General features: G+C 39.8%; 1 protein-coding gene across 1 annotated transcript in view; it reads left to right on the top strand.

Annotated features, from left to right (window-relative positions):
• The window catches only part of trpm5 (transient receptor potential cation channel, subfamily M, member 5), a 70,528-nt gene extending 49,712 nt beyond the window's left edge, over window positions 1-20,816 (top strand). The window contains exons 17-22 of the mRNA XM_048607002.1: window positions 799-973; window positions 1,308-1,479; window positions 5,341-5,519; window positions 12,021-12,153; window positions 15,492-15,582; window positions 20,802-20,816. Coding sequence (XP_048462959.1) covers window positions 799-973; window positions 1,308-1,479; window positions 5,341-5,519; window positions 12,021-12,153; window positions 15,492-15,495 — 663 coding nt within the window. The 3' untranslated portion in view covers window positions 15,496-15,582; window positions 20,802-20,816. The remainder of the gene's footprint in view (window positions 1-798; window positions 974-1,307; window positions 1,480-5,340; window positions 5,520-12,020; window positions 12,154-15,491; window positions 15,583-20,801) is intronic.
• The last annotated feature ends 846 nt before the right edge of the window (window positions 20,817-21,662 follow it).

Here is a 21,662-nt window from a genome sequence, read left to right as displayed (position 1 = left end):
ACACTGTGAATAGACTGGAGCAGCTTCAGCTTGTTTCCAGGGAGAAGTGTGTTTGTGGAATTCACAATGAGGGCTTATGACAGTGACTTCAGACTTCCCAATATTTAGCTGAAGGAAACTTCTGCTCCCCCAGTACTCACTATTGAACAAGCTGACTGTAATTGGTAATTTCTTCTCTAAAAAAGGTCCAGTGGACCTTTCCTCTGATCTGGCTCTTGCTGGGATGCAGGCTGGTCACTTGCCATAATTTTTATAATTATTTATAAAGTGAAAGGAATAAATTTTGTAAAACTAGTAAGAACTGCATTAGTTGACAAAGTTTTCTTTGGTCTATTAGATGAATGACCTTGGTGAGTGTTATTAAGTTATTGAAGCATGTGAGTTGTCACAACTGAGCTCAATCGTATTCTTGTGCAGCATTCACATGTAAATTTTCCTGCAGCAGTAACTGCATAGTGATCAAAAGCTGAGGCTATGTTGGAATTTTTTTCTTTATTAGATTTCTTTAGATGCTGTTGTCAATTTGAGCACCTAGCTCATCACCTTCACTGAAATTGGTTAATTCAGCAATGATTGAGGGCTGAATGTGGAATGTTAGCACTGTGTAGCTAAGCCAAATAGACAATAATAGAGTTGCATAAATCAGTTAGGAGTTTGCAGGTGAACTTGTTCACATCACCCATGAACTGACGATCTTTGTTTGTAGCTGTACAACTACTTGTATTTACAAATTGTTGAGGGTGGAGCAGACCTTGGGCTGATGTTCGGCTCGTTCACTTGTGTTAATTCCTCCAACAGATGAAAGACGTCTTCTTCTTCTTATTCTTTCTGAGTGTTTGGCTGATTGCTTATGGTGTGGCCACTCAGGCTCTGCTGCATCCCAATGAGTCTCGTGTGGACTGGATCTTCAGGAACGTCCTTTACAGGCCTTACCTTCAGATATTTGGCCAGATTCCCCTGGATGAAATAGATGGTATGTGATTTAAGTCATAACTGTATAGCTCAGTGAGGTCCAGACATCAGAATGTGCTGACTGAAAGTGGGGGGGATGGAAGCAAATAACTGGATGTGAACTCAAAAAGGAAAGATTTGCATGAGGTTTTGGGGAAAGTGCAGGGGATTGTAACTAAATAGATACCTATTCCAAACAGTAGGTATGGGCATGAAGAGTCAATTGTCCTCCTTTATGATATATGATTCTGCAGTTCTGGACGGGATTGTATTGGGCAGTAAGCCACTTCTTTTAAAAAAAAGAGAAATTCTGTGCTTTACTGATATTTCTTTAACTTCGTGTTGTCACATTCTAGAGGTTCGGATGGTCAACCGATCCTGCTTCACTAACCAAGCCAACATGACAAATGGAGACAACTTACCCTATTGCATTAATCGTTACGCAAATTGGCTGGTCATCATGCTTCTGGTTATCTTCCTGCTGGTCACCAATGTACTTCTGTTGAATCTTCTGATTGCAATGTTTAGGTAATGTTTGAAACATTCTACACCTGGAATTTCACGGGGCTCCTCCTGGTCCAGCACTGTAAATTTGTTTGAAAGTCAGCAAAATCCTCAGAGGAAGTCTAAACCATCTGAATTTCTTCACAAAATTATGTCAAGAAACAGGGAGAAACCTGTTGGAAATTGTTTCCCCGCAGGGTCGTGATTTCAACCCTTCAGCACAGCTCAGGAAGGGGTATCAGGAGAAAGCAGGAATATGGCATTGAGATAGTGGATCAGCCATAGTCACGTTGAATGGTGAAGCAGATCGAAGGGCCGAATGGCCTACTCCTGCTCTTAGTTTCTATGTGAAAGGACCATGCCTGACTAAATCACTTTTGAGTCAGGCACAATAACAATTATATCCAATGCTAGTTGCAATGTTTGGATCATACCATTTACAATCATATTTCTTTCAGGCAATCTTTATTCCCTTGCTTTCAACAATAGGATTGGATCTGAAAATGTGTTGACCTGCATTAACTGTGCTGATTTTCTGTTTTGCAATTTTGAATTACACTCTGTCCAATACTGAAGGGAAATGATGCAACTAGATTAGCAAAACAAGCTGGTGTGTCTCTGTCTAAAACTGTGACAAACCATGTTACAATCAACAGAGCTTGTGACTGTGGTGAATGAGTGAAGTTTTCCTCGAACCTTTCCAAACGTTTAGAAGTATTTTAAACCTTTCAAAAAAGTATTTGTCATTACGTAATCTTTTCAAATGCAAGTTGGCCAACATGTTTCTAACACGCTACTGGTTATTGAGCTGCTTTGAGAAAAACAAAATAGATTTGAAGCGTATTTCTCAGCAAATAAAGCTTCAGCTCCTAAATAACATATTGGCTTAAATTTTCTGGGTAGTGTTTTATGGACTGTTTTAGTGCCTGAAGTAACCCATTGGTTTTAAATGGGTTGCCTCTGTCATTGAAATAAAGCCATTGGAGAAAAAAAGAAAAGACCATACCTCCTCATTCTTCTCAACCAGTCTGCAGTCTTTGACTACACAAACCTACTCCAATCCTCTCCTCCATCGTCCTTGTTTCATATTATTGTTATCTACCTAATCTTAACTAGAGGATCACTTGCAATGGCTTCCATTCTCCTGCAGCTATCTCTTGTTTCCAAAATTATTTATTCTTGAACCCTCTTTTTAATCTACTTGCTGCCCCTTGTTGACACTATATAAAAATGTTACACCAAGATCCACATGGACATGGACTCGCAGCTCACCTACATTCCTCTGCTGCTAAATTGTCAGCCTACTTGTCTGATGTGCAGTATTGAGTACACAGTTTCTCTTACTAAATAGTGAGTAGTACAAAATCATCCCTTTGGTCTCCTACACAAGCCATTGTTTCATCCAGATACTTGTTAATTCGATGAAGCCAAGCCAAACTGTTTGAAACGTTGGTTTAATTTGACCTAGAGATGAGCTTATGAAGAAGGATGCTGCAGATGTGAAACAAAAACATAAATTGCTGCCGAAACTCAGCAGGTCGCTGGGAAGAAAGCAGAGTTAATGTTTCAAGTCCAGTGACTTTTTTCATCTGAACAATTCTTTGAACAGGTTGCTTAGAAATACCTAGAGATGAGTTTCTGACCACTTATTCCCTGATATTGCGAAGAATCCTGATTTCCACCTCTAATGTCATCTGACTCCTACCCAGCCTGACCTCATCTGCTGCTGAAACTCCCATTCATTTGTAATGGCTACAGGGAATGAAGAGAAAGCATCGATTTTATTTTGTAAAACTCTCAGACAGAATTTTCCCAGCACTTAAATGACATGAATATTAATGAGACAGTTGGGAAAATATTACGAGATTGGGCAAAACGGGATTCCTGACGTGGAGGGAAAAACATCCAATTCTGCAACCAAAATTTGAACAGGGAGACAAGAATCTCCATAGTGAACTGCTAGGGGTCTATTTGCATTAGTGTCTAATCTTGCTTCGTTGTTATGTGTTTTCCTATTCTCCCACATGCTTGATAGAAATTAGACAGCATCAATTCCCAACATGACAGGAAATTCAACGCGAACTCCAACTTGCCTCCTGCCCCCGCAGCCTTCCATCGTGGGCCGTCACCAACATGTCAGGGCCCACAGTGAGGCAATGACGGTGTCTGTACTGTTATCCATAGTGGATGGAAATTTACCAGTTTTTCTGCATCCTGACCAACATCTCTGATCTACTTATTGTACAGTCCTGTACTTCAGAGCTGCACACTGGATCACACCTGTATCTTTCATTGTAATGTTGCTAGGCAGTCCAGGGTGCATCTCAGAGCTTCTCTCTCTTTCCCTCTCTTGCCACTCAATCACTTTGTGCCTACTTGGATATTGACGACATTTCAGCCTTGCCTTGGTTTTTTTTTGCATTTTGGCCCCTCAATCAGAATTTAAAGGTTCAGCGGGGTACTTCTGTCTTCCCTTGTCTTTTACTGCAGCTGAGGGCTTTTGCGGCATCGCCTTCCGATTTGGGAAGTCAGTGTCACATGTGGATCTCGGAGGTCCGCACAGACAATAAACAAAATTAGTGCGGGAGCACTGACCAGTGGCTTACCTGGCAAACTAACTGCATCTACTACAACCAAATAGCCATATCTCATATTCTAAGGGGAGCTGTCCTCGGTCAGGCTCATGCTTTGTTAATAAATCCTGCCTTTGATTTCATCTTAAAGAACTTTGCTGTGCGTTATTTCTTACCAATAGGTTTGAGGAACGTTCATTGGCCTACATCAGTAAGAGAAGCGTAAGAGGGTAAAATCAATCATAATTTAATTTCGCCCTTAGTCTGGGACACATGCCTTTGTTAAACTTAGACTTGAAAATTCCAGTTCACTTCATGCCAGTTTCATGTCATCTACCTTACGTAAAATTGTGTAAATCCAAAATTCTGCTATCTGTATCTCAACTCACATGAACTACAGTTTGCTCATCATTGTGCCATTGCTGATCTACACTGGCGGCTGTTCTAAGAATTCCTCAATTTTAAAATCATCGTCCTTTTTTTTTTCCAAGTTTATCTTTACCGTCATCTGTTCTACCTCTAACCCAGCCCAGCCCTGCACTTGTTAAGTCTCTGTGCATCTCCAGTTCTGGTGTCTTGGTTAACCCTGTTTTAATCTCTCCACCTTTTGGCAGCTGTGTCTTCAGTTGCCTGAGCCCTAAGCAGTGGAAATCCCTCTCTAGGCATTACAGCATCTCTATCTGACCCTCTTTGAGATGTTCCATATAACCTCTCCCCACCCAAGCCTTTGGTCAACTGACCCAATTAGCTCTTCTATTTTCATGTCAACATTATGATTGATAATACTCATTTAAGTGGTGTTGAAATGTTAAAGGTGCTAAAAAAAATTCAAGCTTTTATTGTATACTTGCCTACCCCTTACACAGGCCCTAACAGAGTGAAAGATGGGTCAAGGATTTCTAAGTGAAGAGTTTCTTCCCTGATCCACAGAAAGGCACCCAGTAGTTCAGTGAGGGGAGTGTGTGGATACAGCCACCCCTGAGTGGAGTCCAGTCCTAGCAAGCGGTTAAATTCGAGAACCAAATTAATATATGATTGGAGCAGTACCAAAATTCAACAATTCAGCTCCCCCATGCCCAAGGGAATATCCAAGATTCCCTTGGTAGGAGGCAGGAGGGTACCAAATGTGCATCCGATATGGTTCTTATGATAGGATTTGGTGTCAGAGGGCAGGAGTGGTTGTGATCCTGTTGGAACTGTGAGGATTGTACTTTCACAGTAAATTCATAGTTCCTGTGCTGTATGTAGGTTGGCACTGGATGTTCAGTATAGCATTGCTGATCATTCTTAAATGCCTTTCTTTCCATTTCAGCTATACCTTCCAGCTTGTCCAGGGAAACACCGACATCTTTTGGAAATTCCAGCGCTACAACCTAATTGTGGAGTATCACAGCAGACCAGCTCTGGCCCCTCCCTTCATCATCATCAGCCACATTAACCTCTTAATTCGAAAGATTATTAAAGAACCACAGCACAAGCAGGAGCATTTTGGTAAGTGACCCTCTTATCGATGTGTGGATTGCAAGCCACAGAAAGAATATCCCTGCACAAGGGGATCCATTTAATTTGTCCTAGTGTAACTTTTTACCATGGGACCTGTTATAGAGTCATAGTCATAGAACACAGAAACAGACCAACTCATCCATGCCGACCAGGTTTCCCAAACAAAGTTTGACTGTGTTTGGCTCATATTCTTCTAAACCTTTTCTATTCACGTTCCTGTCCAAATGTCTTTTTAATATTGTAACCTCTACCACTTCCTCTGGCAGTTCATTCTGTATACGCACCTCTCTGTGTGGAAAAAATGCCCCTCAGGCACCTTCTTAAATCTTTCCCCTCTCACCTTATACCTATGCCCAATGGTTTTGAACTTCCCTACCCCGGGGAAAAGACCTTTTGCACTTCACTTTATCCATGCCGCTCATGATTTTATAAACCTCTATAAAGTCATCGTTCAACCTCCTACTTAATCTTGAAAATGATTCCAATTCCACAAAACAACTAAGCTTACCAAATAACTCCAACAGAAGACATTTTTGGAAATAGTTTGCTTTTTTATAACTTTAGCAATCAAACTAGAATCAACATAAATTAAACACAAATTAGTAGAATCTGAGACAGCATATACATTTCTTCCCCTCCTCAACCCCACCTCCCACCAAACCTCGCAAATATGGTCTTGCAAACAGCAAATTACCTGACAACAAGGAGTGGAAGAAGTGGAGTTAATAAAGATACTTCTTGTATAATGTGTACCTGGGTGGGTTGTTGGAGAAGACTACTTAAGATTCTAAATAGTATAGCAACTGGTTGTAATGATAGTAAAACTGTATCAGATAATTAGTTTATTCAATTATATGCTATGTAGTTAATTGAATTATTAAGGATGGCAGGCCAGGTGATGTGTCACAGCCGCAGCATGGAGAGCCCCTGGATGCCATTGTGCTTGAGGGAAAATACATCTGCAATAAATATTTAAAGTTAGAGCTGCTTTGTCTCAGAGGTTATGAACTGGAGGTTGGACTACAGTCACTGTGACATATTAGGGAGGGAGAATGTTTAATGACTTTTTTGGGCCAGAATACAATCACACCCTTTAAAATATGGGCTTCTGATTTGCTCAGTGTTCGGGGTTGGGGAAGGTGGGGGGAGAAGGTGGGAGGAAACAGGGAAGAGTGATTTTAAGAAGGTGTGGAGCTGGATGAACACAGCAGGAAAACTGACGTTTCGGGTCTGGACCTTTCTGAAGAAGGGTCCAGACCCGAAACGTCAGCTTTCCTGGTCCTCTGATGCTGCCTGACCTGCTGTGTTCATCCAGCTCCACACCTTGTTATCTCAGACTCCAGCATCGGCAGTTCCTACTATCTCGAAGTGCGATTTTATGTGTGGGAGGTAAAGTGACTCAAAGGGCAGGAATCCTGGAGCCTCAGCCTTTGCAGTTTTCTATCAGGTTTGAGGTTCTTTCAGCTTATTTGGTTGAGGATGGGGTTGCAGGTTGGATGAATCGATTGGATGTGGCACTGTGACACCAGAACCCATTTAAGTGGGGAGAGCAAAAGGAATGTAGCTGTAGTAGAGGGCAGTAAAGTGAGATGATTGACACCATCCTCTGTAGCAATTACCATGACTCTGGAAGGCTATGTTGCCTTTCCCTGCTGCTAGGGTTTGGGACATTTGTTCAGGGCTAGGGAAGAACCTGCAGTGAGTGGGGAAGGATCCTGTTATCATGGTCCATGTAGGTACTAATGGCATCGAGTAGAACCTCTTTTTTTTTGTGGTGACAGTCAGGTATGAGGAGCTAGGTACCATATGAAGCAGAACCTCCGAAGGTAATAATCTCTGGATTACTACCTGAGCCAGATACAAATTTGCATGGGTATATCAGAAAGCATAGCTCAAAGACTGGTGTAGAGTTCTGATTCATGGGGCACTGGCACCAATACTGGGGAAATTAGTAACTACATCTGTGGCGACACTCTGCCCTGGAACCGTGCTGGGACCAGTCTTTTACAAGCCACATAACTGGGGAAGTAGGGAGATTTAAAACCAAATAGTGAGGACAAGGCATAAAATTTGGGAAGATGTAGTATGTCAAAGAGTAGAGACAAGGCAACTGAGAAATGCATTAATATGGAAAATGATAAACAGACCATGACAGGAAAAGATACAGAAAACATCAACAGATAAGACCAAAGATTATAAGAATTAAAGGATAAAACTTTGAAACTCTGTACTGAATGTATGCACTACTTTAAACAAAACAGATGAACTGGGCATGCAGTTGGGAAAAAGTAAGTACAGTCTAGTAGTTGTAATAAAGACATGATGCAGGGCGACATGGATTGGTACATAAATGTTAAAGAGTACAGGAATCTTAGGAAGGACACGAACCAATAAAAATGTGGAGGGCTGGTTCTGTTAATAAATAATGATATTAGCACAATACAGAAGGTTGATCGAGGTTCTCAAAACCAGGACATGGAGATGAGAGATAAGAGATGAGAAACGATAAAGACATGAACTCACTTGTAGACCTGTGTACTGACCCCACTAACAGTAAGCATATGGTGGAGTATAAAGAAAGACATGATAGGAAGGCACAATGATAATCATGTGAGATTTTTACCTACATGTGGACAACAAGTCAGAAAGGCAAAGGAAGCCTTAGATAGGGAGTTTATAGAAATAAAAACAGAAAGGGCTGGAGAAACTCAGCAAATCTGGCTGCATCTGTGGAAAGAGGAAACAAAGTTTTGTGTTTGATATGACTTCTTCAGAACTTTTGAAAAAGTGTTCCAAAGAAGAGTCATACTGCACTCAAAACATTATTTTTATTTCTCTCTTCACAGATGCTGCCAGACCTGTTCTGTTTCTCCAACCCTTTGTTTTAATTTCAGATCTCCAAGATCTACAGTACTTAAGCTTTTTATATTATTGAGTTTACAGAATGACTTCCAGATGATTTCTTGGAACAGTATGTTCTGGAACTGACCAAAGAGCAGGCTATGCTAGAGCTGGTATTGTGCAATAAGAATAGCATTAATGATTTCATAGCTAGGGTATCCCTAGGCAACAGCAATCATAATATGTTTGAATTTTTGCAATCAATTTGAGGCAGAGATATCTAGGTGTCCAATGCAGGAATCATAAAAGAATCATACACAGGTATAGTATGTAATTAGGAATGACAGTAGAACGTTATTATTTAATACAAGGGGAACTGAGTGGGCAACTTGGATGATTATGCTCCAGTTATACTGGTTCTGGTGAGACCACATCTCACTACTGTGTACAGTATTGGTTTCCTTATTTAGGAAAGGATGGAAATGCATTGAAAGCAGTTCAGAGAAGGTATAGCAGGCTGGAATGGATGGGTTGTCCTACAATGAAAGTTTGTTCAGGCTAGCCTTATATCCACTGGAGTTTAGAGAAGGAAGAGGAGACTTGATTGAAACACAAGGTCCTAAGGGATCTTGCCAGGAAGCCTCCCCTTGTTGGATAAACTAGATCTAGGGTCACTGTTTAAAAATAGGTCATGATGTGGAGGTGCCGGTGTTGGACTGAGGTGGACAAAGTCAGAAGTCACACTACACCAAGTTATAGTCCCACAGCTTTATTTCAAATCACAAGCTTTGGGAGTGGACTTCACTGACGAAGGAGTAGCGCTGCAAAAGCTTGTGATTTCAAATAAACCTATTGGACTATAACCTAGTGTCACCTGACTTCTGACTTTAAAAATTAAGGGGTCACCCATTTAGAAAAAAAATTAGGTAATTTTTTTTCCTCTGAGGACTAAGTCTTTGGAATCCTTTTCCTAAAAATACAGTGGAAGCAAAGTTTTCAAATATTTTTAAGGTAGAAGTGAATACATTCTTAATAAGAAAGAGGGTGGAACTTTATCATGGGTAAGAATGTAAGAAATAGGAGTGGGAAACAGCCATTCAGACCCTCCATCTTACCTTACTATTCTATAAACTCATGGTTGATCTTCCCCAGGCCACAGACTCCTCTCTTGTGCCAACTCCGAATAATCCTCAAGATTTCAAAAACCTAACTACCTCCTCTTTAAATACTTGCAGTGATCTTGCCTCCACAACACTCTCTCAGACACTTACTACCGTCTGGGAGAAGAAATTCTTATTCTCAATTTTAAATGTGTGTTTCCCTTATTCTGTCACTATGTCCCCCTGGTCTGAGATTCCACTAGTAGTGGAAACATCTTAACATCCATCTTGTCAGGCTCCTCACAATCTTATAAGGTCACATACTCATTCTTCTAATGAATAACAGTCTACCTTCTTGATAAGGCAATCCCTTCATCCCAGGAATCAGCCTAATGAATCTCTTCAAAACTACCTTCAACACTTCTTTTAAATACAGGGACCAAAACTATACATTCTACTCCAGATGCCACCTCACCAACAAATGTTACAATTGTAACAATATTTCCCTATTTTTAAAACTCCACCTCCGGATAATGATGCCAAAATTCAATTTGCCTTCCAAATTACTTGCAGCGCTTGCACGCTAACTTTGTGTTTCATGCACAAAGACACCCAGATTCTTCTGGGCTGTATTTATTTTCTCAGATTCTCTCTCCATTTGAGTAATAGCCTATCTTTGATTCTTCCTGCCACAGTGAATTGCCTCACACGTTCCTGCATTTAAACTTCATCTGCCACGTTTTTGCTCACTGACTCAACCTATCTGTATCCCTTTGTAGACCCTTTCTGTCTTCATCACAACATGCCCTCCCACCTTTTCTTTTAATATTATCAGCAAATTTGGATACATTACACTCTGACCCTCTCTCCAAGTCATTAATGTAGATAGAAAGTAATTAAGACCCTAAGACTTATCCTTGTGGCACTCCATTAGTTATGTCTTTCTAGCTGGAAAAAGACCCATTAATTCCAACTCTGTCTTCTGTGCGTTAACCACAAGTTGAGGGTAAGTGGGAATGTGGGTATAAGGTTACTATTAGATCAGCTATAATCCTAATAAATGGTTGAGCAGGCTCAAATGGCGTACTGCTAATCTTTATTCATATTGTGCATTTGGTAGGGAGGGGGTGAACATAACACAGTGATTGTTGCAAAAGCCTCCGATCAGTTGAGTCAGGGCAGCTTTATGCTCCTTTCAAGCTACAGTGTATGAAGCCTTCTTGAAAGGAGATCTGTGTCATAAATATGATCCAGCAGCATTCACACAGTTTTCCTTTGGCTGTATCTCCTGTCTGAAAGGTACATTCTATGCATCCAAAAAGTTCTGTGCTTGCACACTTTGTGAAACTCTTTGCCAGTTTGAAAAACACATGGCAGCTCCCAAATAAGCACAATAAAACTGAGCAAACAGGACGGAACGTCATCACAGGCTGGTTTTGCTGAAAGCAACGGCACTGAGAGCGTTCTCAGGGTGTCATCAGCCATCCACTTTTCCTTTATGATCCGGAAGTCAATGATCCATGCTGAAGCCCGGTTCTGTACTTGCCAGTGTCTGAGACATTGGAGATTGGCAAAAGGCACTGTGGGTGAATCCCCACCTGCAGATGTTCCTTTCAACAAATGCAGGACTTGGGTCACCATTAGAAATGGGTGCTGTAACTCCCTTTTTTTCCTCTCTTAATCCAAATTCATCTTAACTCTCCACTGTTGGACTTTTGAAATAAAAAAAACAAAGTTGAATTAGTAACCTTCAAGTCTCTATGGCAACTTAACTGCAGCATCTAGCACTACTCATCAGTTCAATTCAACACCTACCTATCTTTAACATTTCCAATTAGATGTTTTATAAATAAAATTATAGATAACATTTATACGACAGCAAATGAAGAAAGACTTTTGCATTTATATAGTGCTTTTCACAACCACAGATGTCTGTCTCCATTCGCTTTACAGTCATTGACATTTCTCAAATGGATGTTTAAGATTCCTAGATGCATGGAGCCTTTCTTTCACAAAGTCAGGAAAGAAGCTAAATTAAAGCTCTTAAATTATATTAGAGAAGCACTGGTAGAGATTGCCCAACAGAAAGAGATGCCATGCCTTTACCAATTATTTCATGCATGGGTTTCTTTGTTTTATGTCAGTACAATGATGCAAACCAGATCAACAATTTCACGTTTGTTACACTGGGACTTGTACTTATTTCCACTGCATAGCCTGAAGCACAAAGTCTCTACTCCTGATCATGATCTTGCAACCTTACTCAAAATGTGTGAAGATCTGGCCAGGATGAATTTGGGTTGAACCGAACATTTACCATGGTCACAGCCTGCCAAACACAAGAGTACAATCTCATGCTTAAAGAATATTCACTTGAGTGTGGCATCTCATACTATTATTGAGTCCAAAAGCTGTGCTGGTGGCCTGACAGTGAAGTAGAGAAACAGAAAAGAAAATAGCAAAAAAAAGAGTTTGGTTTTACTTCTGGCAGAGAAATGACTGTAGAACTCACCATCGCAAGGATTATTTTTGTTTGCATTTCATTTAGAAAAACACTTGCCAGAAACCTTGGACCAGAAGCTCAGAATTTGGGAGTCTGTGCAAAAAGAGAATTACCTAGCCAGTTTGGAAAAGGGGAAGAAAGAAAGCAGCACCGAAAGACTGAAGAAGACATCCACCAAGTAAGTGCAGTTGGATTGAGAAATGGGTCCTGATAGTATAAGCAGTGGCAACAGTGGCCAATATTCTGGCTTGCTTTGTCAATACCTTGGAATTCCTCACCTAACACTACCATGGGATCATCAGTTCAAAGGTGGGCAATACGTGCAGCAATACAGAATTGTCCATGTCCTTGGAACAAACTTAAAACTAAATCCAAAAATCAAATTGTTAGATGAACTACTCTGAGGGAACACAGTTTAAAAAATAAATTCCAGCATCGTTATTGGGAAGTTCCTGCATCCACAATACTCGATATGAATCTAACACCTTCACCATTTGAATAATTTATTTTATTTGTATTTTAATTTATTATTTCATATAATATGATTTATTTATTTTCATATTTGGTATTCTTGAAGGCTCATTACACTATTGACATTTCTTCAAATGGTTTCATTAGCAATGATCACTAGTGGGGAAAAGTATATTGCAAAGTAAATGAGGAAGGCCACTTGCCAGGCTTGGTTATTCTGTCTTGACCTCATACAACATCATCCAACGGGCTCTTAATTTACTCACAGGTTCATGTAAAAATCAGTAAGGGCACCTGGGAAAATGCCACTGCTGTTCAAAATAGCAGCATGGGATCTGTCACATCCACCTGGGAGAATATTTGAGGGCCTCATTTTAATGTCTCATCTGATAGATGGCACCTTTGACATTGCAGCACTTCCTCAGTGCTTCATGGGATTAATTTCTGTGCTTTTTGTCCACCCTCCCAATATTGCATTTATTTCTATTTATCTGTATAATGTTATCCCTGGTTAGTTTCGCCATCAGCAAATTTTTCCAAATTCTCTTCCCCAGTTCTATTCTCATCCTATGAAAGGCAGCTTTTTTTTCCCCCATTTTACTACTTTGCCAGTTGTTTAATTTGTATATTCTTCTCAATTTATACTTTAAATCTGTTCCAAAAATTGAAATCCAAGTCTTTGACTTAAATTCACTGAAAAGCCAAGTCTCCGCATAACTGTCGATCAGGTGTTAATGAACAGTCAGCATCGGTCTGGTACAGACAGTTCAATATTATATTGTCTAAATAAAAAAAGTTTGCCTTAGTTTGTTAGATAGCATCATTCATCTTTGCTCCTCTGAAATTTTCTTTTGCTGTATGCTTACAGGCCTGGTTTCGGTAGTCAGCAACAAAGACACCATGGTAACTATGCAAAATGCTCACGTGCCCAGAGATTTGTAGTGGACCTTTATGTGGCAACTGCTATAGTAATTAAAGCAGCATAACAGTGTCTTCTACAGGAGGACTGGGACCTGTGTGAGTAGGGCCAGCAACAGTATGCCTTTTCCACCAAATCAAAAAGAACTTACTGAAACACGTAGAAGTAGAAATTAGACTTTAGTGGTAGTGCAGAAAGGGCTGTGTCAGATCTATAGGCTGTGCTTTAAACTTCATTCCACTGACAGCAATGAAATGAGAAAAGGGTGCTGCATGTAAATGTTGGCTGTTCCTATATCATCTGTTTTGCATCAATGCACAAGGTGAAATTTCTACCCAGTCGAGTCTAATCCAGCAAACATAAATTTGAATTAAATATTCTATGTAAAATCATGTAGAGAGCAAATCAGAGAGGTGAAGAAAAATGGGATTAAGAGAAAGAGACAAAGAAAAAGTAAAAGTAATTGCTGCAACATTCAAAAATCTTCCATAACAATAAAAATCTGATGAAACGAGAGTGATCAGTAAATTTCCAAAGCCAAAGTTTTTTAAGAAAATTCATTGATGGGACGTGGTTTTCATGGGTAGGTGAGGTGGGTAGGCCAGCATTAACTGATTGCACATCATAAAACCACCCTCAAAATGATGATGAACAGCCTTTCCATTGCAGCTCCCATGATACACCCACCGTGCTGCTTTAGGAAGGTCATTCCAAGCTTTTGACCTAATCACAGTAAAAGGATGACAATACAGTTCCAAATAAGATAGTATGTCACTTGGAGGGGAATATACAAGTGGAAGTGTTCTCATGTGTCTCTTTCTGGGTGAGTTTTATAATTATTAAGACTTAAACCATTAAGAGGTCACTTACACTTACAATGGTCAAAGTCTAATTTTTTTCTTTCATGTTTAATGAATAACCAGTGGGTGATGCTGACTCTGTCAGGGAGTTCCAGGTTTGTGGAGAGCGACAAGCCTAACAACAACTCCCTAATTTCTGCATTCAACTGCATGTATGGTTCACAAATGGAAACAAACTTTTAGGAGCTATGTGACAAGGATGGCATCTTCGTATTGGTTCAGAAGATCTATTCAAACAATTTTGCATGAGGACACGGTTGGCTAGAGATGCACAAAAACTCTGTTCCATGACCGCACTGAGTGTCAGTCTGCAGCTAATCCCATCCTTTCTCAATTCAAATCTTACCTCTGAATCACAGGAGAGATCAAATTCAGCATTATAATGACACTGGCAGAAGGCCTGTGTTCAAGTCTTACCTGCTCCAGAGGTGTGTCTTAACACATCTGAACGAGTTGATTAAAAATATTTGTAATAACGCTGGTGATTCCTTCTTAGGGTAGATTCATTACTAAAATCAATGAGTGGACTTCAGGAACAAGAAAAACGCCTCATAACACTCGAGACAAGGGTAGGTCAAACACTGTTCTGAACTCATGGCATGACATTTGAAATCTTTGTGATCATTTGAAACACTTTAACATTTCCTTTGATGTGAACTCACCCACTGAGGAAATAATCAAACTGGCAAAGAGTGGGAGTTGTGTTTACAATTCTAACTTCCAATGCACAGCAAAAATGTTGAAGAACAGTGCTCCACACTACTCCCTTCAAGGAAACATTATGTAATGGTTCCTATGAGAAACAGGCGAAATATTAACTTCTAAATTCCCTGCCACAAAAATATTTTCTTTCCATTGACATTTTATGTGTACATTATTTTGGCTATGACAGTCACCCAGCTAATTGAACGTACGAAACAAACTCAAGCATTGCAGTTTACTGGACCTGTATTGCAATAACTTGTCACAAAAGATAATATATGCAAGCCCTTTGGCTTGTTACTAGATTTAAAATAGCACTCAATACCAGGCTACAAGAACATACCAGCTCCAACAACAATCAATATGATATTAACGAAGTTTACAAGATGTACCCAGTGTAACCAGTATTTAGCATGTCTGTTTGAAGCTGTTTTCTGGTTTCCATTCCTTAAACAAAATTGATTTGAAACACCAATGATTTAATTTTGATAGCTACATTTATTTTTAAATGAAACTCAAATAAGGAAGCTGCATTCCCAAGTTCAGTTCTTGGTGTCTTTACAGATGAAATACTGCAGTGATGTTCTATCCTGGATGATTGAATCCTTTACTCAACACAATATGCATTGCAGCAGACCACCTCCAACATACACAGGTATTCTTATTCTACATCAACTCAGCTTGCAGTAATGGCAGTATCGTGGTTATATTACTGGATAGTTATGAGAGGGACCAGGACTAATAAACTGGAGACTCAAGTTCAAATTCCAAAACAGCAGCTGTGAAATTTAAATACAGTTAATTAAATAAATCTGGAAATAAAAAAAGCAATATTTGACAATAACCATTAAATTGCTGAAACCATTTAGATAACCATGATGCAAATAGGAAATTTAAATACGAGAGAAGACAGAGAATAACCAATATCTGCATCCTTGCTGCTTATTAATCTAACATTCTTGGTCTCATCTTAAAATCTCCTCCATGACTGAAGTTGCCATGAGGAAGCTCAATTTCCTCTTTTTATTCAACACCATTTCCACTTCAACTTTCTATTAACTCCACTGTCTTTTCATCTGTGAGCTGCTCAGAGACCTCCAACATTGCATGCAGTTGGGAGAAGCTTTTAATGTCCACTTCAACAGGATGCAACAAAAAACTGGAACCCAATAGTCAGCTATCAGTAGTCTCTCCTGTCTCGATTATGATCTTTCCACTTGCTGTCTCATCGGTGCTATCATTGTTAGTACCTCCACTGAACATGCCTCTCTGCATATCCTCACAGCAGTTCCCAACATTCTACATGGGAATGCGAAACATATTCATACTCTTTGTTCCATCTCTAAATCGCCGATCTGTGGAGCTCTAACCTCCACTAAGTCTAGATTTCTCTTTCAGAACCTAAATTTGGTGACTCATAACAATTAATTTCCTAATTTAGTAGACTTAAGGAAGCTTATAATGTAGAAGCAAGTAAACAAGTTAAATAAGGTTCAACTCAAAGGCAACTCATATGTTTTTTTGATCAGTGCTATTGCATCTTTGGTTATCCATTATACCTTTGGATATTGATTTGGTTCAGTGCTGACAAAACCAAAAAAAAAAATGCAGTTTGCATCTCAGCTGTTTTGCACTTTGTAGCAGTTGATGAGTGGAGGTTGACAGTCATAGCCAGAACCGGGTAACTATAATCTGCATTGAGATTCTACATTAAAAACAAGATGGATGGAGCTGTTGCAATCCAGTTTCCATCAAGATTCCTTGGTATGCTGGTGCAATTTGCATTCTGCACACCATTTTGCCATCGCCTTCACAATCTTGTTTGACTGTCACTTCATAAGTTGCCTTGTTGTTCTATTCACTTAAAATTAATTTCGAAACCTTGTGTCCTCTTCACCACAAAGACCCTTCTACCTGAATCATTATCTGCCTCAGCCTCTTCGATGCTCAAGCCCTTGTACATACCTCGTCACTACAGGCAATGCTATCATTCCCTGTAATGATGTCCTTTAATCCACTCTCAACTTTGTGAGCCTTTCCGCCACAGACCAAATAATACTTGTGCATCATCCTACATTATACTCTCTAAATTTTAGAAGTACTTCGTTTAGGTCATCCAGAAATGTACTATATGATTAGGTTGGTCTTCCAGCCTTTTTGGCTTCCTTCTCATCAATTGACATGTAAAATTAATCCTTTGATGGCCTTGCTATCACCCTGTCTTTATTTTTGCAATCCATTCTATCCCCAAATCTTGTCTCTTTCCACGACCCATTCCCCCAACAAATAATGTTTTCTTTTGTACCTTTAAAGCTGGTCTAGCCTTTGATAGCTGATTCACCACACACACAAAGTAGGAGGAGTAGGCCATTGGCCATGGGAGCCTGCTGTGCCATTTAAATGATCATGTCTGATTATAAGACCATAAGAAATAGGAACAGGAAGAGGCTGTTCAAGCCTGCTCTGCCATTCAGTAGGATTGTGGCTGACCCCACATTCCTCATATCCACTTTCCTATGTTTTCCTTGTAACTCGCCTACTGATCAAGAAACTAATTCTCTGATTCTCCATCTCAACATCACTCTTCCACTTTCTTTTATACTCCTTGATGCCTTTTAAAGATTTATCAATCTCTTTCTTCAGTGACCCAACCTTCACAGGTACTGAATTCCACAGGTTGATCACCCCCAAATGAAGAAAAATGACTTCACTCCAAGTCCTAAATGGCCTACCTTGTATTCTGAGACTGTGACCAATGCTTCTAGACTTCCCAGTCAGGGGGAGTGTCTTGCATCTAGTCTGTCTAGCCTTGTTTGAATTTTACGTTTCAATTAGGTCCTCTCTCATCCTTCTAAATCTAGTGACTACAGGCCCAATCAAACCAGTCTCTCCTCATATGACAGTCTTGCCATCCCCGGTACCTGTCTAGTGAGCCTTTGCTGCATTTCCTCTGTAGCGAGTATACTCCCATTCTTTTCCCTTGTCTTTTTATAAAGTAACATTCGCTGAACTTCCCCTCGTGTCTTCTTGAAGCGTTGGGACGTTCTATATTTGTTGCTGGCAAGACGATATCCCCAGTTATTATGACAGTGTTGAGATTGTCATGTGGGACAAGAACCACTTCCAAACCACAGGTAGGGATTTTTTCTTTACCAGGTCTGCTCCCTTCAGGGCATTAATGAATTAACGTGTTTTTTTAAAGCAAAACCGTCAGCTCTCATGGATATTTTCCTGATGCTAGCTCACATGGAATTCCTTTTCACAATTTGCAATGACTTCCAGCAAGCTGAATAACAATGACCACTTTTGTTCAAGTAAATTCTACACAAGGCATTGCCAACATAGTTCATATGACTGTAGTTCCCTGCAAATCAGAAAATTAGACTGCCCGAAATCCAAAGAGAAGCTGGAACAAAATATTAGTTTCCAAATTTTGCTTACTATCTGTATCGTAGTGCATTGACCAAGTTCATCTGGCAATTAACTGCCTCCTCAGTGTGCAGGATTCAGGAGGTACATCAGAAATCTGCTAAATACACACATGTTCAGGTTGTGGGCTAATGGTGCTGCTAGGGGAGCTATAAACAAGGCATTTTCACGTCTGCATGAGCTCTATTGATAGTCAGTATATAGAATTCAGACAGCGTTTATTCCAGCTGACGCCAATCTTAGTAAATCGCATGGGTTCTGACATGGAATTTGCCACCAATCTTTACCAAAACCATACAGCTAAACAGTATCCATTCCAGCTTCTAATAGCAGCTGGTTAGCATTCAGTAACACTGTCATTCCACAATTGTGTTGCCTGCACAGGAAAGCATAAAAACATGGGAGTCTCTAGACATAAAAAGGGCAAGGGTCTCACCTTATATTCCTGGATTGGATGTCCAGAGGTGAGAGAAATCCCAGCTCCACAAATCTGACCTTTTGATTTTTGCAAAAAAAAACAGGGCCATCCCCACCTCCAATTTTCAGTATCTGGGGTGAAGCGGCAGGATGGATTGGGAAATGGGTCTGGTGACCTGGGAAGAGGCTGCCAGCTCCCCCCTGAGTGGACTGTAGAAAGCCTGTCTCGAGGCTCCAGCACTATGGTCAAAGATTAAAACATAAAATATCTCTCCAGCTCACTCCCTCTCACCCACTCCCCATGCCAACCTATTTGATCGTCATGCCATCCTATGCATATCTACCCATCCGCCATGGCCTTAAACAACTTCAGTGCCCGTTATAGTCCCAATGCCAACTCATAACCCCTACGTGGGTTTCCACCGTGTGCTCCAGTTTCCACACACAGTCCACAGATGTGCAGGCTTGGCCATGCTAAATTGGCCATAGTGATCAGGATTGTGCAGGCTAGGTGGATTAGCCATGGGAAATGCAGAGTTACAGAGGTAGGGTAGGAGGACGGGTCTGAGTGGGATACTCTTTGGAGGGTCGATGTGGACTTGATGGGCTGAACGACCTGCTTCCACACTGCACGGATGCTATGATTCTACTATTTGCTCCTCCTTTTCCAAGCCAGTTCACTTGGGATCCATCATGGACAAACCTCAGGAGGCATGCTGACAGTATGTTGACATAGTGTCACTATTTAGAGAAAAAAAAATTCATTGATAGCAAAAGAAAATCAATTGAAATTCCTCGTGATAAGAAACATTCATTAAGTGTTTATCCTTTATGTAAGTAATTATTTCAATTTCATAAGCAGTTGGAGCTCTCCATTGAAATGCTGACTTGATAGGCACCCCATTGTGAAAATTATAGTTGGGGAAATCAGTCTTGCAGCACAAATTCTATAATGGCTTATGTAAACAGGCATCCTGACATATGTTTTTAAAAAAAAGAACTGTAGAAGCAGGAAGTCTGAAACAAAAACAGAAATTGCTGGAGAAACTCTGCAGGTCTGGCAGTATCTATGGAGAGAAAGCAGAGTCAACATTTTCAGGTCCCAGTGACCCTTCTTCAGATCCAATTCAGAAGAAGGTTCACTGGACTCAACGTTAACTCTGCTGTCTTTGCACAGATGCTGCCAGATCTGCAGAGTTTTTCCAGTAATTTCTGTTTTTGACCCTGGCATATGTAGCAGTTGGAGATTTAGGAACAATAGGCTTCAAATGCTTCTCTCAAGCATGCTGCACTTTACTAAATGTCATTTGTCAAACTACCCATACTATATCACAACATTATTTATTGAAATAAATTTATTTTATATTTGAATGAATCAATACTAACTGCTTCCTTTGTCTCCTTAGCCAATGGCACATTGTCAAAGGTCAATATTTAACAGTTTACCAAGACAGCAAAAGGCTAAGTATCTAAGGGATCTTCTCTCAGCAGAGGCTGAAACAGGAATACTAAATACATTTTAATAAAAGTCATAACATTGTTTGTGAATTTACTTTTTGGAGTCAGTTTAAAAATGCTTGAATTTCTTTTAAATTGATTCTTAATCAAACCAATTTCCAAACTATTATGGTTGAAGAAATCCATCTTGAGGTCTCCAGCTCTGTCGAATTAGATGTATGACACAAAACTGTTCAGTCTTTTTAAACACTTTTTGTTTTGCTTCTTTTTCGTCAACATAACATACTTTAAATGGTGTTGGAGTTTGCCTTACCTTGTTGACATAAAATCACATTGGTTCCAGTAAGATAAGTCTAATGAACAATTCAAAGTTCTGTTGTTTTATCTACAGCATGTGGAATATATTCTGTTGACAAATCAGTCACATGAGTATCAGATGTTAATAGTCGTTTAAACTAGTTCTTCCTTCCTGCCTTTACCAAGTGGTGTTACACTATGTATCAGTGACTGAAGTAGAGAGATTACCTTGTTTAAAATATAGTACGTCAATATATTTTCCAACCACTTTAGATTCTCCAACTCCAGTCTACAAAAAGCAGCCACTGAATACACCATCAGCAGATGACTGTCCAGCAGACATGACTCCAATAGCCATGCGGTACATCGATGAGTAGCTTCAAAAACAGACCACATTACATTCCAGTAGAGAAGAATAATGGAGATTTGTTTCACGGACCATACATCTTTCTTGGCTCTGTGCTATCATCAGATGAAAGTTTAACAGCATGCCCATGAACTTGTATTTTAACTTGAATTTTAATTCTAGTGGAAAATGTTCGTAGCAATTTATTTAAATGGGGGTGGGAAAACAGTTGATATGCAGTCTTACTAAATTAGACACCAAAAAAAAACCTTCACTTTTTCAGTGGTAATTAAAGGTAGCATTTCTTTTAAACACTTATTTGATTTATATTTATGCCAATAATGTAAATCTTCAATAATGTAAATACAAAGCTAACCTTCTAACAGGACCTGATGATACATTTTGTTCTTGGTGCTTTTTCCAACATTTTAAACATACACTCAACAGTGATGTATTGATTGCCATAAGTGTCAAATCAGAGTACAGCCAGCTTGCTCCATGATGGGATTTTAACATCCAACACTCCACTGTAGCATTGAAGATGAGATATTGAACTTAACTTCATCAGTTATCCCAGGTGGTTCTTCTGGTGCCACCTAACGTGTTTTCCTCTCAAGGGTTATTTGTGGAATTTTCCTGTACGTTATTATACATATCTGTCTACATAAATAAAGTGCTGTACTTCCTATTTATTCCGTGAAGTCTATTGGAAAGCCCATTGCTGGTCTTCTATAGAAAATGAATAAACGTCATACCATCTGGAGCAACAGATTACTCCCCAAACCTAC

This window comes from Rhincodon typus, chromosome 17 (genome assembly GCF_021869965.1).
Source record: "Rhincodon typus isolate 14 chromosome 17, sRhiTyp1.1, whole genome shotgun sequence".
Taxonomy (NCBI): domain Eukaryota; kingdom Metazoa; phylum Chordata; class Chondrichthyes; order Orectolobiformes; family Rhincodontidae; genus Rhincodon; species Rhincodon typus.
This window is presented reverse-complemented; position numbering and strand designations above follow the sequence as displayed.